At 44.0% G+C, this 18470-nt stretch overlaps 1 protein-coding gene across 1 annotated transcript in view; it reads left to right on the top strand.

Annotated features, from left to right (window-relative positions):
• Positions 1-1971: 1971 nt before the first annotated feature.
• The window catches only part of VSX2 (visual system homeobox 2), a 38171-nt gene continuing 21672 nt past the window's right edge, over positions 1972-18470 (top strand). The window contains exons 1-3 of the mRNA XM_084827097.1: positions 1972-2428; positions 3787-3871; positions 8119-8242. Of these exons, the coding sequence (XP_084683223.1) occupies positions 1972-2428; positions 3787-3871; positions 8119-8242 (666 nt within the window). The remainder of the gene's footprint in view (positions 2429-3786; positions 3872-8118; positions 8243-18470) is intronic.

Raw genomic sequence — 18470 nt, 5'->3', positions numbered from 1 at the left:
ACTGAACATCTTAATATTGGATTCATTTTAACTTTCACCAACTGGAGAAGAATTTATATCAATATAAATGTAATTTGGTTTTATTTAATTAAAGGCTATATACATTACAATTATTTTAAAATGATATGAGATTTAGAATAATATCTGGTTTAGTACAGGAAATTGGTAAATGAATTTTAACTCTATTTTACACAATATTAGATATCACATCCTTGGCAACTAAGAGAGGCAAATCCTTAAAATGTCCATTGGAAAAAAAAAAAAAACCCTTATATTATTACACCTAAACAACTATTCAGTACAATTTGCTGGATGCAATTAAATCTGAAAGCATGAAGTTGCAAATATAAGTCGACTTCTGGAGTTTATTGAAAACTTTAAATCCAAATGCTATTGAAGTAAATGCTGATGATTGTATTATTTGTTATTAATTTGTTTCATATAATTTATTTCAACATATAATTCATTTTGCTTCTAAAATCCCTCTTTCATACATACATTTGATTTTCCTTCCATTTTTCCAGTTGAATGTTATTTATAAAAAAAATAAATAGCATTGAATTTGCATTAAAGAAAGCTAATTACTAGGAGACAAGGAATACATTCAACTTTTGTGTTTTTTTGCCCACAATAATAACTTATCTCTTTCTAGTTTGTTCCACAATGTCTCACATTTCCATCCAGTCAAAATCGTAACTGAATATTTAATCTAGTACCAACTATTCAAAACGAAACTCAAAGTATCCAGATTATCCACGCTACAAATCCAGATTGCTATTGAGATGTCCATGATACCAATTTCCAAACTCTTTGATAATCTGTCACTTCGCAATCCATAGTTACATTAAAAAACAAACAAACCATACAATTACTTCAATATTCCCATATATTTCCTACTTAGTAGACCGTATTATTGTGTTATTTAGTCCAAATACTCCAGATACAAACTGCGAAATTTAGAATTGGGAAACGGCACCCGTTGCAAAGTTTGTGCAACAAACCGCAAAGGCTTGCATCGGCAACCAGCTATATCTGCCAATCGTGCGATTTGTTGTAACTGCCAGGAGGTTTTCAGAAAGTCTCGTTAAAAAAAAAGAGGGAGAGAGGCGTGAATTCGAGTTTGAATAACCCTCGAAGGAACTGGCATGATTTCATTGGTGAACTGGAGGGAAACCACCTCTGCTGCTCGCACTTCTATCGCCACGCATCGCTTTGACGGCGCTCTCAGGCGAAGGGAATGCAGCCTCCTTTGGCTCGCGTCTCCCCGCTTCCTCCCTCAGCTCAGCCAAGGACACGACCCCCGAGCGCCCCCGCCCCTCACCCACAGGGTCCGCCGCCTTCGGAGTCCGTGGCCAGCCCTTCACGTTCCCCCAAGTGCCCCACCGCGCTCCTCCGTCTGTCTGCGCTGCCCCGGGCTGGCCGCCTCTCCTCACCCGCCCGGGGCGCGCCAGCGGCCTGCTTGCCCTCTGGAGGGCCGGCCACGCTCTCCGCTCCAGCCTCCCCTGCGTTTGCCTCACAGTCCCCTTCTCTGCGCTGGGCCGTCCCGCTCCCACCTGTCACAGCCCGAGCGCCTTTGGTGGCCGCGGAGCAGGTCTCCCCCTCGATGGCGGGGCACTGACCCGGCCCCCGCTGGGGTGACACCCACTAAGCTGCCCTCCGTTGCCCGCCTGCTGCCGCCGCCGCCGCCTTCAGGCACGCAGGCGACTACCTGGCGAGGAGTCGCCCGCTCAGGCGCGCTCTCTGCGCGCAGCTGCCCGCGCGCCCCAGGCCGCCCCCTGACGGGTCTCCCTCCTCTTCTCCCCTCACCTCCCCCCCCCGATTTGGCTTTTTGGAATTCCTAATCGCGGCTGGTCCCTGTGATTGGCTGCTCGGCTCTGACCCCGCTTGGGCTCCGGGCTGGGCGTATAAAAGGGGCCTGAGGCGGGGGCTCCCGAGCATTCCCCGGAGCGGGCACGAGGGACCAGCCGCAGCATGACGGGCAAAGCGGGGGATGCGCTCGCCCACCACAGCCTGCCCGGCAAGCCCAAAGCCCCCGGCGGCGCGCCTCCCCCGGCGGCCTCCGGCCCCCCGGGGGCAGGGGGCGCGGTTGGGGCCGCGGCCCCGGGGACCAAGCCCAGCTCGGGCCCCACGGCGCCTCGCTGCACCGGCTTCGGCATCCAGGAGATCCTGGGCTTGAACAAGGAGCCGCCTTCGCACCCGCGCGCCGCTCTGGACGCCTTACCCGCCGGACACCTACTGGCGGCCCGCTCCGTCCTCAGCCCCGCCGGGGTGGGCGGCGTGGGCATGGGTTTGCTGAGCGCCGGCAGCCTGCCCGGCTTCTACGCGCAGCCCACTTTCCTGGAGGTGTTGGCCGACCCGCCCAGCGTCCACCTGCAGCCGCTGGGCCGAGCCCCCGCGCAGCTGGACACCAGCCAGACGGCCAGCTCAGGTAGAGCTCCCCACCCCCGGCGGCGGCGGCGCCGCCGCCGCATCCCAGTGGGGAGGAGGCCCGGGAGGAAGGGGACGGCTGGGAGAACCCACCCCGGGGAGGCTGAGACCTCGGCAAGGCAAGTGGCAGCCCTCCAGCCTGGTTCCTAGACGACTCTGGCCAGCCGCACCTCGACCGCTGCTGCTGCTGCTCCCAAGGGGGGATCACTGCACCCTGACCGACGCGACAGGGCCTGAGGAGTCTCCCAGATACTGGGGAGCCTACCTGGGCCAGCGCAGCCTCCTCCACTCCCCTTGTCAGGGATCCCCCGTTTCTTACAGATGTGACCCTTCCCCGGCTAAGCATCCCTCCCTCCTTTCTCACACGCGCACAGAGTATTATCCTCAAAATTAATAACAACGAATGACAATCGATGGGGGCAAATGAGGGGGGTGGGGGGCCGCCGGAGGCAGACCTAGGGGGCAAGATTCGAATCCAGGTCGAATCCCCGCTTCTTGTCCTTCCTGAGGACGACAGATTAGACCGAAAGGCCGGGCCCGGGGCCGCTTGGAGCTGCCATTTCCGGGCTATAATTAAGGTCCCGATTTATTATAATAAAACACTAGGGAAATAGCAAGAAATGAATAGAAAAGTAAAACTGGGTTTGGAAAACAACAAATAAAAAAAGGAAAAATGAGAGAGATACGGGAAGAGACCCCAGGGAACCTCCAAATGAGAGAGGAGAAGCGATTAACTCTTCCAGGGTGCCTAATACATGAAAGCCCATCCAGGCGTTCTATTCCCCCGGCTCCAAAGTCCATATTTTTCTTTCCCCGCCCTATAAATATAGGGGCGATTCAGAGGGTGGGGGGAGATAAAAGGCACAAAGAGTTCCTGAGATCCCAGGACTGCAGGGTTTGGGGTTCCACAGATCATGCTGTTAACCCCCTCTCCTCCCCATTTTATGGACGTTGTGCTTTCCGGGCTTTCTTTTTTTATTTATAATTCCCCATTTTTGAAAATTGAAATGTAAATATGGGAGAAATTCCGGGAAAGCCGGTGGCTTGGAAACAAAACTGGGATCCAAGCTCAGGAGGGAAAAAGGAGACACAGAGAAAACCGAGCCCGAAGAGAAGCGAGGCATCTCTCGGCTGGAAGGACCTCCAGGGCGACACCAGGAAACGAAATATCCCCGGAGCAAATGAAAAAGGCCCCCCAAAGTCCCGATCCAGGGTCGTTAAGACAAAGGCCTGTGGGGAGACGCCCCCCTGGCAGCCTGGAATGTCCTGGGCAGCCGGGAGGGGAGACGCCCCCAAAGGCAGCCCCCCCCCCCCGGAGGTTCTGGCGCGTCTCCATCGCTGCCGCTTTTCTGTCTCCAGATTCCGAAGATGTTTCGTCCAGCGACAGAAAAATGTCCAAATCCTCCTTAAACCAGAGCAAGAAGCGGAAGAAGAGACGGCACAGGTAAGCCAGCCTTACTTTTGAGCCCGGGGCGGGGGGGGGGGGACGAGTCGGGGCAGGATGGCATCCTAGGGGGCATCCCCCCCCCCGCCCCGCGCCCTTTGGTAGGCATCCTCCATCTCTAGCTCTGGGCCTCGCACTTTGGGGCGTCTGCCTTTGGACCTCTCTGATCTGACACCCCGCGCCCCTCATGGCTCGGGTCCCTGATCGTGTGATCATATTGGGGGCGGGGGGGGGAGCAGCGGATGGAGAACCGACCTATAGAAATGTGCCAGCAAGAGGTGGAAGCTCCCCTAGTGCTGCCGGTGTCTTTGGATCCTCCGGACGGATCCCTTCATCGTCTTGGAGGCCCAGCTCCAACAAAGGCTCTAAGAGAGGAGGAGGAGAATATGCGGACTGAACTTGTCAAGCCCACGCTTTGTGTTGCTCCGAGCCGGTTTTGTTTTTCAACGTCAAAGCCAAGGGGTCAAGTGAATCTCCTTCGGTCCTGTTGATCTGGCCGTCTGCCCTCCAACACTTTCCCTTCTTTCTAGGAGCTGCATCAGTCTTCCTTCCCAGGGGGATGTAATCCATCCCGCTTCCTTGCCTAGTGATCCATGGAGGGAGCTGTCCGCAGGGCCCCCCGGTCCTCTTTCATTGTCCAGTGATCTTTTGGGCTGTGTTTATTGTTTAAATTAAAGAAACCAGGGGTTTATTTGCAATTGCTGGGCCCTTTTTAAAAAATCAAGCTGGTACTTTACCAGATCAGAATCTTTTATTTCGTTTTGTTTTGTTTTGAATAAGATGTTATCAAACAGCTCCTATGAATGACCTGGCTGGCATCTACGGGGAATCATCAGGGTATTAAGGGTGGTTGTGAGATGAATTTAATCCCACCCACCTCAACCCAAGAATGCTGTTCCAATTTCTGTGACTAGCAATGAAGTATTTTAAAGTGTTCCACCAGCTGACAGAGGGACAGTTTGGAAGCAGGACCTATGGTTGAGAGGAGAAGAAAGTGAGGAGGCCTTCCAAGAAAATCTAACCTCCTTTCCCAGGCCTTCCATAACCTCAGGGGACAACCTTGGCCCTGTAATTTTGCCTTCCCTTGCCTTTGTCCTTAGGAAAGGGAGGTGGTCCTCTTTCCAAAGTTTCTATGGAAATGAAATCCCAGCATCTCTAGTTAGGAAGAACTCCCCCAGACAAGCGAAGAGCCACCCAGTTATTCTTGAAATTCAAGACAAAGGGACAGCAATGCCTCTATATGGGCATGGTTTGGGGAAATAATTAGATTAGTTTTGCTAAGGGGTAGGATGAGTGCATTAAGAAAACATCTCCAAGAAAGGCTGGCTAGAGTGAAGTATGGGGCAAATAAGGGCTCGTTTTCTTTAGGAATTGCAACTATAATGGCAAAGATGATGCTTCCCTTGTGGACAAGAACTTCCTAGATGAACTGGACTGATGTAAAGGATTGGGTTTGCCAATTAGATCAAGATCAGAATCGGAGTACATTTCATATTTGAATCCAGGATGCAACTAGATCAGAATCTGAGAATCCAGGTGTTGAATTAGTTCATAATGTTATTTTTGCATTAAAGATTTTGTTTTCCTTGTTCAGTATATTTGATTTTTAAAAACAATGCCCTCAGGGTCCTGAGAGGATAATTTACAAACGAAATTTAAGGCTGAATATCAGAAGGGTGCATTCTGTCAGTTATTTTTTGACAGGAAATCTATCCCCCAAGAGAAGTGAGGGAGTTAAAATACAACAACAACCTCACCCCCCTTCACTTTCCCCAAATGAGGTTACACAATAATAGAAACAGTTTGCAATTTGTTCTGAGAGAAAGATAATGAATGGTTAAACAAGCTTGGTCCATCCATACTGGCTGTGGTTTTATGAGGACAAGAGTAAAGACCGGGGGACAAGAGTAAAGACCGGGGGGGGGGGATGAAAACCCTGCAGGTTTGAAAGCAAATCTAAATAAAGGTTTGATTGAAGAAGAGGTCCCTTGTATTCACAAGGCCTTTTTGTTAACACTAGTATTGATTTGATATAATCCTTTAGGTTTTAAATGCTTGGAGGTAATTCAAAAACATCTTGACTTTCCTGTTGGGAATGTGTAATTTCTTTAAAATAAATTATTTTATTTTTTATAACTGACTTAGATTTCTGTCTCTTCTTGAAGCAATATTTCTGGGGTGGGAGTTGATTTCATATTAGTTTGGGTGTGTATACATGTGTACACAATCCATACACACACTTATAGATTCAGACAAAATTATTGGAATGCAGTCTGCTCCTAGGATAGATTAATCATAGAACCTGAAGGTTTCCATGCTTCAGAAATTGGTCTGGATAGCCTAATGTTCATTCAGATTTGCGGCACAACAGGAACATGAATGAGATCTGCACATTATCTCCTCTACAAACATCTTTCTCCATCTTCTGGAGTTGTACTTCCATTTGTTTCCAATCCCAGATGCTAATTTAGGGCATGTGTGTCTGTGTACGTAAAGTGAGGAGAAATTTCTCACTTGGGATATACAAACCTGGAAGTATGTCCTTAGTATGAAATTCCTTGTTTTGAAGAGGTAAAGCCACAGGATGCTTACTGGCAGTACAGCAGAGCTAACCTAAGCTGCTGATGGCAGTTGCATTTAGATTGCTAAGTGTTAGAGATGTATGTGTTGCTCAGGTCATTAACAAACATAGGATTAGCAGATGAGGGACAACTAGGCACTTTCCAAATGATAGGAAAAGAGAAGCTGAGGACAATACATCAATTCAAATGCCTAAACAGTTTTTAGTGGGCACTGGAGCTGAAAGAAGATTTCCATTTCAAAATGCTGATTTGAATGCTATATTACAAGAACAACAACAACAAGAACAACAATCACAGAGAAACAAATAATGGGATATACTCTTTAAAACTTGAATTTTGCCATAAAATCTCACCTTCAGAATGAAGCCACCCACTATGGATACTGAAAAGAGAAACCCAAATTTCTCTACCTCAAAAGATGAGTTTTGTCATTTTACAGAATTGAAAGCTACTTAGTCAGACTCACATTGATGGATTTTAATATGGTGAATTTGCCAAATGTGGAATCTTTTGTTAGGTTTTTGTTTCAGCACTATGAGACACACAACAAGTGTGATATATTTCACAGAAGAAAATAACACTAATTCTAATTTGGATGTCAATTTTAAATCCATAGCTGTTATTAGTTTAGATACTATGATAGTGCCTGAAACCAGTTCCACAAGCCAGCAGCCCTTATTGTTTTAACCCCTTATTTAAAAAAAAAAAAAAGAAGCTCGAGGAACACAAAGATGGCTTAATTTTTAATATACCTATAGATCAATAGAGGTAGTTTTAAAAACATTTTTGGACCCTGTACATTATTAGATCTAGAGCCAGATATGAGGCACTTAATTTTACGTTCCAGTCTAAAATGCCTTTATTTGTAAGTAAACTCCATGGATTGTAAAGGAGCTTACATCCAAATAAGGGTAGGATCTTGGGAAAACAAATCTATTTACAATAAAGGAAGAAAGCACATATATGTTATATGGATACATGTTATCCATGTACGTCACTCTGAATTACTGGAGGAAGAATGGGATACCAAGAGGATAAATAAAAATACATTAAATCCATGTTTTTGGTGGAAAAACATTTGAGTAGTTTCTGTTAGAAATGGATTTGTTTTTGTGATGGCTATATTGACAACTAACAGGAGAAAGAATCTGGAAAAGGACTACCCATTTAGTAAGTTGCTAAAATAATAGAGTACTCATAAAAGTGTCCCTGTTAAAAACATTTTAATTCCCCCCTCCCTTTACCTCATTTTAAACAATACCCCATTCTTAATTTGTTATAGCTACCCTCTCCCTCTTTGATTTTTTAATCTGCTTTATGGATAGTCCGCAGCCAAGGTTCCATTTGTTTCAATGGCAATGTTTTAAGCACATACCTGACTTTTCCATTTAACTAAATGGGAATTGAAGGCTACAGTCCTATGCACACTTAAGGCAATATCCCATTACGTTTCCATGGTAATTTGTTGTTTTTATACAGAACTACATACCATTTTTTAAAACTTTCTACTGCTTTCTTTGTCCTGTGATCTGGCTCTCTGTAGAACAACCCCTTTGAATATTTTATTCACTTCCTTGGCTTTTCCTTTGATCCTCCACCCTTTTTGGATTGTTCACCATTTTGCTCATTTTTACGTTTTTCATCAATGAGTTTTACTCTCTTCAGGACAATCTTCACATCCTATCAACTGGAGGAGTTGGAAAAAGCATTCAATGAAGCCCATTATCCTGATGTCTATGCAAGGGAAATGCTGGCTATGAAAACAGAACTTCCCGAAGACAGGATACAGGTAATCCTACTGCTATGAAACCCAAGACCGACATTACATTAATTTTCCTTTCGACATTCTTTACTTTCTTCAGAAATAACAACACACTCTTAAGACAGAAGTAGTGTGCTATGCTAAAGCAGAGCTGGGGAAACTGTAACCGTCCAGGTTGGGACTATCACTCCCTTCATCCCTGACCATTGGTTGACTGGGATTGATGGGAAGTGGAGTCTATCATCTGAAGGGCGCAGATTTCCCAGGCCTGCAATGAAGGCTTCTCTTGTAACCTAGATCCTCCTGAAAACTAATTGTCAACTGTCAGTGTGTGAGAAGATAATCCTGAATTGTGCCTGTTTTCTGTGTAAGGCTACATTGTTTGCTGATGTAATAGTAAGATATTTTTATTCAAGGAGATTCAACCATAATTACATGTATGCTACAAAAAACAAATTGAGAGGGAAGGTAAGCTGGGGGAGGAAAGTCTAAATCATGGGAAGGGAATCTGTGGCCTAATCCAGCCCACAGAGATTCCCCATCCTCCAATCCCTGTCCCCTGAAGAAATGCCCCACTCCCTTCACTGTTTTCTCTGATCTGAAATAGGAGATTGTTATGTATGGGGGGGAGGCTTAGTTATTGTTTTGAACCATGGCAGCTCCTGTAGAGCTGGGAGTAGCAACAGTGGGTGGAGCTTCTGCTAAATTGTCACTTCTGCCTGTGCTGAAGAACAGTTGTGCTTGAGGCCTGCTGATTCTGCCGTCATTCCTCCTACCTATACAACATTTTGTGGCGATGAGGATGGGATCCTGAGAGATATACGGGCAGCAAGGACTCTGAATCCATTTACACAGCTAACTGGTAAGCAGTCAGCTAGGCCCATGTAAGAACTTGAGCAACTCCTGTGGTTTTTGTTTGTTTGTTTGTTTTAAAGAGAATCAAAATGGCTGCTCTTGGATCAGGAGCAATAATGGATCAGGAAGGGCAGAAGAGAAGCCAGGCAGAGGTCACAATCCAAGGCAGCAATCAGTGAAAGAGAGCAAGCACTCTCATGCTAGAGACAATTTGTGCAGACTGAGAAGGAAGCTCTGAGGCTAGAGCTTTATAGGGTCTGGTGGGCCAGGACTGGCCCATTGGGTCAGCTGACTGGATGCTCAGGCAAGCTGCTTCTGCCATCTGGGTGGTGCCGCCATAGCACAGAGTTTACTACTAGACTTCCAGTGGAAACAAAGACTGGGTTCACACGATTGGCACGGCAAAACCACAGTGAACCGCTGCACTTGCAGGCACTGTCTTGAAAATTCAAGCCATGACTGCAGCTTGTTGTGTCATCCGAACCTGGCAGGGGTGGGTTGTCTGAGGGTTAAACAATCCTCACAGAACCCATGGCCTGCTTTAGGCTTATGCAAGGGTTGTTTAACCCTTGCACAACTCTCTCTCACTGGGTCTGGATGACACAACAAACCACAGTTGTGGGCTGAATATTCAAAATGGCCACTGGCATGCACTGCAACCCACTGTGGCTTCAATAAGCCATGGCGGGCTGTTTGATTGTCTGAACAAGTCCAAAGTGTTGATGGTGCAGTAGGTTAGGCACTGGAGCACACACAACACATACACACACAGCACCTTTCAGACATGGAGGACTGCTGTTGGAGGAAAAAAATGTCTAAAATCTTCAGATTGCAGAATCGGTTTCACAGTACGTTGGATCAGCACTTATATTTTTATGTTATAGGGTTGCTTAAGGTTTGTGATTATTCTCACAAAATATATCAAATAGCCAGCAATTATGACCAATAAACCCAGAGGTTACATTTTTCAGGTACCAGTACCGGTACTATACCCAATAGTTGTAGATTAACAGAATGGCTGAGCAGCTAAGCTTTGTTACACTTGGAGCCTGGGTTACAGATTTCATCATAGTTCAGTGGTTGACCAGTTAAGGGCATTTCAGTCAGTTGACACTTACTGTTTCATTGATTAACAAGTTCAGACTTCAGATTGCAATATTTCAAGAAACCAGATATTATGTAGATTTTATAGCTAACCATTTCCTTTGACTAAGGACTAAATCTCACTGAGATTGTATCAGTACAATCGTATGCATGTCTACTCAGAAGTAAATCCTATTGCGTTCAATTGAGCTTACTCTTGGGTAAATGGGTATAGGATTGCAGGCTTACTCTGTGTCTAGACTGTACCACTTTAGAATGTAAGCGGGAGGGGGGCACATGACTGAATGGTCCACCATACAAAATAAATAAAATTAATCAATACACACACACACACACACACACTGTTGCAGAGAAGGCCTGGCTAGAACTCTTTCCCCTGAGAAATTGTTGTTGTTGTTATTAAAAATATTTCTGGGCCGCCTTTCAGGGCAGAAGCCCTCCCAAGGCGGCTTACAGCAATAAAATACATAAAAACAGTTAAAATATTAAAAGTGATAAAAACATAAAAATAATAAAAACAACAATAAAGGCCAAAAATAAAACCAGCAACAGTGTTAACAGCAGTAACAGCAACCATAGCAGTCATATCAAGAGAAGGCCAAGATAAAATAAAATCTTTTCAAGGTCATCTTAAAAGTCCGCAATGAAGGAGCATGGCGGACCACCTGTGGCAGCTTGTTCCAAAGATTGGGGCCAGTGCAGAGAAGTTTTCTATGTGAAAGGAGTACTTGGTTGGAAGACCGCCTGGGAATCAGACTTCCTGCATTGAGCAGGGGGTTGGACTCGATGGTCTTGTAGGCCCTTTCCAACCCTATGATTCTATGAATATTTTTCATATTGAGGAATGTACAGTCATATGAACATTCCTCAGCAGTCTAAAGTGATATGCCCAGACATAGGCTTACCATCTAAGTGAAAACTAGACCTAAATGGCACATGCAAATAGTTTATTCTTTGGGAAATAATCTTAGAATGAAATTCAAATCTATTAAAAGCAACAGGGCGTTTGCTGTTTGCTTTAATGTGCCATGTGTAGATTGTGCCCTGAGGCTGGGGATTGCACCCTAAAGTTGTACAGAAATAATGGCTTATTAGCAAGAGTCAGTGTCAATGACTGCTGATGGCATCAGTTTTAAAGGGTTGCTAACATTTTTAAATTGTTGAAACTGCCAACCAGGTTTTGTTTTTGTTTTGCTAGCAAATCTATTGTCTGATTGTGCTGATGCCTCTAAGTTGTGTGTTCTGCTAGTGCAGCCTACACTGCTAGTGTTGCACTACACATCTGGAGGGCACCAGGCTGGAGACGGCTATGCTGGTGCTTAACTGGACCTACCCTTCTGCAAATTGCAGGCTTAAACGCTAATCCTTTGATGAGCCCCTCTGCTGGCAGATCAGTGCAAAGTCATGACCTGTGCAGTGTGGCTGACAGCCTGAGCTGATCCTGGATGTTATGCCATGGTTCAGTGTGGTGCTAATGTGTGGCATACGTGGCCTTGCACAAAAATGTCATCACATGACACAGAACTCGTGTGTGGAAAGAGTGGGGGTGAGTAATCTTCACAGCAATCTAAAAAGCATTTCAGCTTGCACAGGCATAATACTACATGCCTGAGATATGATGGGAAGGACTTTCAGTGGGGTTGCAAACTGACATGTGGCATAGTCCTATTTCCCTAGTGAAGGGTAACATTATAACTAAGAACATAAGAATATGAGAAGAGCCATGCTGGATCAGACCAAGGATCCATCTAGTCCAGCATTCTGTTCACACAGTGGCGAACCAGCTGCCCCACAGGAAAAACACAAGCAGGACATGAATGCAATAGTACCTTCCCGCACGTGTTCCCCAGCAACTGGTGTATATAGGTGCACTGCCTCTGATACTGGAGGGAGCATATAGTCATTAGGACTAGGAGCCATTGATAGCCTTATCCTCCATGAATGTGTTTTAAAGCACCCAAATTGATGGCCACCACTACTTCTTGTGGTAGCAAATTCCATAGTTTGACTATGTGCTGTGTGAAGAAATACTTCCTTTTATCTGTCCTGAATCTCCCACCAATCAGCTTCATGGGATGACCTCGGGTTCTAGTATTATGAGAGAGGGAGAAAAATGTCTCCCTATCCAATTTCTCCACACCATGCATAATTTTGTAGACCTCTATCATGTCTCCCCTTACTTGCCTTTTTTCTAAGCTGAACAATCCCAGCTGTTGTAACCTTGCATTATAGGGGAGTGGCTCCAGCCCCTTGATCATTTTAGCTGTCCTTTTCTGCACTTTTCCCAGCTCTACAACATCCTGTGTCACCGTATTGTTTCATATCTCATCGCAGCTATGATAAGGTTATATGTAAAGTTTTGAAGAATTAACAGCACTTGGACATAGCAAGCTGCCTCATACCAGATCAGACTCTTTGTTCCTCTAGTCCAATATTGTCTATCTGGCAGTAGCACTTCATTGGTAGCAGCTATCCAGGGTTTCAGGCAGATATCTTTTCTATCATAACCTGATCTGTTTTAGAATGGAGATGGCGGGCATTGAACCTGTGACCTTCTGTGTGCAAAACATGTGCTCCACTATAGAGTGATGGCCCCTTCTCCCTTGTTCATTTGCGAAGGAATAGCAACATTAGGAAATTATGAACGCTAATTCATAATTATCAGTAACAGTAAGATACTACCTTTACTGTCTGAGCCATAGTTGGCAGAATCATGTTAAGAGTTACTGATGGAAAAAGCTCATTATTTTGTGACCTTTTCCCCTTAGCTACCAGCATAGCATCAGTCCTTATTTCCCACTGCCTATTTTTTTAACCATTTTTGTCATATTAACTGTGCTCAGACTACATATGTCCTGCCGTCTTTGAGTCGGCACACTTCAGATATGTGCATTCCCTTCTCCTAACTGTCCCCCCACCCCCCAACATCCCTTGGGCTCTCACCTTCCTATAGCATCCCCCAGTCAATGCTTAACCAAGCTATAAAGCTGTTTACTTAAATTATGCACCATAAATCACCCTCTCTGTAGCTCTTTAATCATTTGGTTGCTCTCTGCTGAACTCCTTCCAATTTGTCAGTCTTCCTGGTAACAAGACATCAAGTCTGTATTGCAGTGCACCATGTTGGTTCATGTTATGGCATTAAGGAAGAATCCTGTCCTTGAGGGTCATAGGTGTCATTCAGTTGATATTGGCTTATATTTGAGATCACCTTATACCTCATGCATCTTCTTCACTCATGGCTATTAAAACCTATTGTTTCTCCCTATAATTTCCAATCCCTAAATCCTATGACCGTGATCCAGAAGGACATGTGGCAATCCTAGCACATCCAGTTGGGCTTCTGAGGGCCTTTCTTGGCAAAGTTTTATTTTCTGCTAGGAGTACATGCTGGTTGCTCATTTATTGCACATGATCTAGACAATTATTCCTTCAGCTCGCACAGCTATTTTGGGGAAATTGCTTTTCCCCAGCTCTCAGACTGCAAAATTACATTGCTGGGAAAAAGCAAAATTTACCCCAGCTATTACTTCCAATGCTTCTAAGCCCAAAATTCGTTAGGGAACACCTCCTCCTCTATATATGCTGCTTTGCTATCCACATGGGGTGACATTCACCCCCACTCTCTGATCAAGGGGCTAGGCTACCTAGAATACAGAGTCAGACCTTCTTGTCGCTGCACCCTGTTCTTGGAATGTTCTCCTTAGGAAGATCTGGCTGTGCTCAAGTTTATCAGGTTTCCGATGACAGGCGAGGACTTTTGTAATCAGACTGGTTCAGTATAGAAACTGAGGATGCAAATGCTCTGCTGTGCAGTATTTTTGATTTCATGTTTTTAGAGGATGTTTTAATTGAATTTATTTAATATGTTTCTGTATTGCCCATTAGCCAAAGCTCTTTGGGTAGTTTACAAGACAAAGCTTAAAACCATAAAATACAATAACATAGTAAAACATACTATAAAAGCATATGTTTAAAACAGAATAAAACCAAAGTAGTAACCAAGATAAAAGCCAGCAACAATGCAAAGAGCTAAAACAGACTAACAAAATTTTTAAAACTGAAAAGCTGAAAAGCCTAGGAATATAAAAAGGTTTTCATCTGGCGCTGAAACAACCACAATGTAGGCACCAGGCGCTACTTCATTTATACTGTATTTTTAATATTAATATTGCTGTACTATGATTGAAATGATCTTCTTTGGGTGTCAGATGACTGGAACGTCAGTAAGTTGTGGCTATGGCTCTGTCGTAGGAGCCCACTGACTAGTGTCTCCAGGACGTTACTGGGGGTCTGTAATGGCCATCACTCCTCTGTCCTTCCAATAGCCATACTATTTTGTAATCTTTGTTTTAAAAGTGCTTAAATTGTTTTTAACTATTTTTTCCTAATGTTTTTGACATCAAAAGGGCTGAGTGGTATGCAGAATTTTAAGAAGTTGTTGCTACATGCACAGAAGTGTGGGCACCACATGCACTTATGCACAGAAAATTTTGGATTAGTGGTCTGAGAAGCGGTGCAGATTCTAGGGTAATGGCAGATATCATACTGAGGGCAGGAGATTCTAGTCTAAGTGTGTAGCCAGATAAAAGCATCTAAATTAAGCAAATGTATGCCAATATGCATAATTCTAATTGCAAAATGTTTTATTAAGTAGTTTGCTAATCAGGATATCATGGGGCACTTTGTCGAAAGCTTTGCTGAAGTCGAAATATATTATGTCCACAGCATTCTTGTCCACAAGAGAGGTTACCTGATCAAAAAAATGAGATCAGATTGGTCTGGCAGGACTTGTTCTTGACAAATCTATGTTGGCTTCGAGTCATCACTGCATTGTTTTCAAGGTGCTTACAGATGGATTGCTTTGTAATCTGCTTCAGAATTTTCCCAGGGATTGATGTCAGATTGACTGGTCTGTAGTTCCCAGGTTCCTCCTTTTTGCCCTTTTTTGAAGATAGGGACAACATTAGCCCTCCTCCAGTCATCTGGCACTTTCCCCGTCCTCCATGATTGCTCAAAGATAATAGACAGTGGCTCTGAGAGTTTTTCTGGCAGTTCATTTAATACTCTAGGATGCAGTTCATCTGGCCCTGGAGATTTGAACTCATTCAAATTAGGTGTTCCTTGACCATATGCCTATCGATCTCAAGCTGCAAGCCTGCCCCTTCAGCCTGTACTTCACTTTTGCCAGGGGGGGGTCATAGACCCTCTTTTGGGAGAAGACTGAGCCAAAGTAGGAATTGAGCACTTCTGCCTTTTCTTTGTCATCTGTTATCATTTTGCCATCCTTATTTAATAGTTGAACCACCATTTCTTTCCTCTGTCTTTTACTATGCATGTATCTAAAGAAAGCCTTGTTGTTGCTTTTAGCATCCCTCGCTAACCTCAGCTCGTTCCCAGCTTTACCCTTCCTGACGCCATCCCCGCAATTCTGTGCTACCTGCCTGTATTCTTCCTTTGTAGCTTGGCCTTCCTTCCACGTCCTATATGTGTGGGGGTTTTTTGTTTTCAGGTAATCTCTAAGCTTTTTGTGAAGCCACATTGGCTTCTTCTGTTGTCTTCCACCTTTTTTCTTGTTGGAATTGTTTGTAATTGTGCCTTGAGAATTTCCTTTTTTAAAAGCTTCCACCCATCTTGGACTCCTTTTCTCATTAGAGTCACTTGCCATGGGACCTTACTTATCATTGTTCTGAGTTTATTAAAATTGGCTTTCCTAAAATCTAAGGTAAGCATTTGGCTACACTTGGCTTTTTAAAGTGTTTGGCTACACCAAAAGCCAAGTGTAGCCAAACGCTTTAGAACCAAGAACTCAAGTATAACATGGTCACTTTCCCCCAGAGTTCCCATAACTCCATACAACATCTACTCAATATAAATGCATTTTAAACCAGCCTGGCTAAGGTCCCGGTAATGAGCTAAAGAAGGAATGTTCACATTGGATTGGGAAGGCATAAGGGATGTGGCAATGGTTTAGCCAATGAGTATGAATGCACTGTAGGTTGTATGATGGTGTCTTAAAATCTAGTTTTCTGCTTCCACATCATCCATTCTTTGAGGGTGGTTGTTTATTTATGTCTGTAGTTTATGTAAGTCCCAAATACAGTATTTTAGATTGAGGATCAATTCAGGGAATTAATTGTAAATCAAGTTTCACTAATTCTCCTTATACTGAGGAAAGTAATAAATTAATACTTCTGAAAGACTGAAATGGACAGGCATTGGCAGAAGAGATGCAAATACCTTTCCAATCATTTCAACCTCAGCCAAATTCATGTGCATCTTGATTGGCAGAGGGGATAAGATGCTAACCTATTTTCCACCCTCTTACAATCTGTGCCACAACTGTATGGTCTGTGTGCTACTCTAATGTTGACTGATGACAAGGGGGAAACAGAGCAATCTCCTATTTATCAAAGGCATTTTGCTTCCCTAGACCTCACTTTAGAACACAGCAGAGGTAAGGATGAGAGATTCCCCAGACACTAAGCTTTCATTAGCTGTACCTTCTTTAATGGTCTCAGTGTAAAATATGAATATACACAACAACAAAGTGATATTGGATGGAGTGTCTTTGAAAGCATTTTGAAAGCAAAGTTGTAGTAAATCCCCCCAATTTTGTTAACTTAACATGAGTGCTGAGTGTGCAGTCATGAATACTTCCTTGCCCAGTCCACTCTACCTTGTAGAACTATGGGGTCTTGTCCTGCTAGTCTTCTTGGCAAAAGGCACAGAATGGTCTTCTCAGTATTGTACAATAGTAGAGTTTTTTGCTTCCCAGAATTCAGGGTAATAAGTAAACCAAGCTCCCCTTACATGCTGTCAAACTGTAGCACCCTAATATTATTTGAAGCAAAAGATAAAGAAATCTATGTTCTCAACCTCCAACAATCTGAGAGAGAAAAACCTGAGGAGACAGCTCCCCCACACAACTCCAATGGAACTAGAGATCTCAGAATACTAGTGAGTATTGGAATCGCCTCATCTTTACCTATTGGCTTAACAACATAACTAGTGGGCAGATTTGGTAGCATCTTTAGTAGCCTGCCCAAGTGAGAGGAATATTCTTCCTATTTATTGTCCAAAGTTGAAGTTTTCCATTCTCATACTTCTAAACTGTTGATCCCCTTTCCCTCATACTCAAACACTTATTCCCATAACTGTTTGCTCTGGGAATTGAGTACAGATTGCACAGAGATATTATAGATTTTTCCATAATTATTTAACATAATATGTCTATTTTCCCAATTTTAAACTCCCAAAACAAGATACAAATTCTCAGCAACCACTGAAAATGGACAGATATGCTTCTAGCTTTGGGCAAAGTGCTTCAATCTGTATAGTTGGGCCTATGTATTCTCCACTGTTTTTCATCCACCTATTAATGTATTGTTCTTCATACATCTGTTGCTTTTCATCTATTTTTCTTCATATTATTAGTGCTGGAAAAATACTGGGTTTTGTCTTAATAATTAAGAACTGGGAGAAGAGGCATATTTTACTGCATTATGGTCACAAATGGCTTTTCTCTTTCTAGATTGGGGTGGGCAACACACGGCCTGTGGGCAGCATGTAGCCTCCTGTCCTCTTGTGCAGCCCCCATGGCCCCAGCAAAAAATGGTCAGTTTGCCACTGAATTTTAGCTTCAAAACAAGCTAAATTTGCCCCTTTTAAGGCTCTTCAGTAGTTTGCCACCAAAAATGTGGTGGCAGACCACCAGTTCTTTTGCCACCATAGCAGGACTGTGGTCCATGGGGGTCTAGGGGAATGAAATGTAGCCCCCAAAGTTGCCCAACCCTGTTCTAGATAATCTCTTCATATCTAAGCCTGGAGCAATGGAAGAGATTATCTAGAACAGGGTTGGGCAACTCTGGGGGGTACATTTCATTCCCCCAGACCAGGCTTAGATATGAAGCCCATTATTTCCCATCCAGGTTTTTAAATTAGGTCAAAGCGAGGCAACAGTACATGCCACTCTGTCTTACAGAAAAATCTAGAATTCTATATTGTGTGTGCTCGCGTGTATACATTTTGATGACATCACATACAATGTATTGCATCAATGTTACCGATTCTTTATGTGTCATATGTCAACTAGAAGTGAAATTAGGGAGGTTTGGATGTACCTGGCCTGTAGCAACATTCTCAATAAAACAGGCAGCTTGGCAATTAGTGAGGAGGTCGTTGGCACGAAAATATTTTTGTTCCTGCAATGCTGTACTGCCTAATAGTAGCAGCCCTCTTGTGCTAGCTTCTGGCAGACAAGGGGGCAATGCCAGGTATCAGCCTTGTCATCAGC

This window comes from Heloderma suspectum, chromosome 1 (assembly GCF_057233095.1).
Source record: "Heloderma suspectum isolate Gila_16-S chromosome 1, 16-S_ref, whole genome shotgun sequence".
NCBI classification, from domain to species: domain Eukaryota; kingdom Metazoa; phylum Chordata; class Lepidosauria; order Squamata; family Helodermatidae; genus Heloderma; species Heloderma suspectum.
Note: the sequence above shows the minus strand (reverse complement) of the source record. Positions and strands in the feature narration are given on the sequence as shown.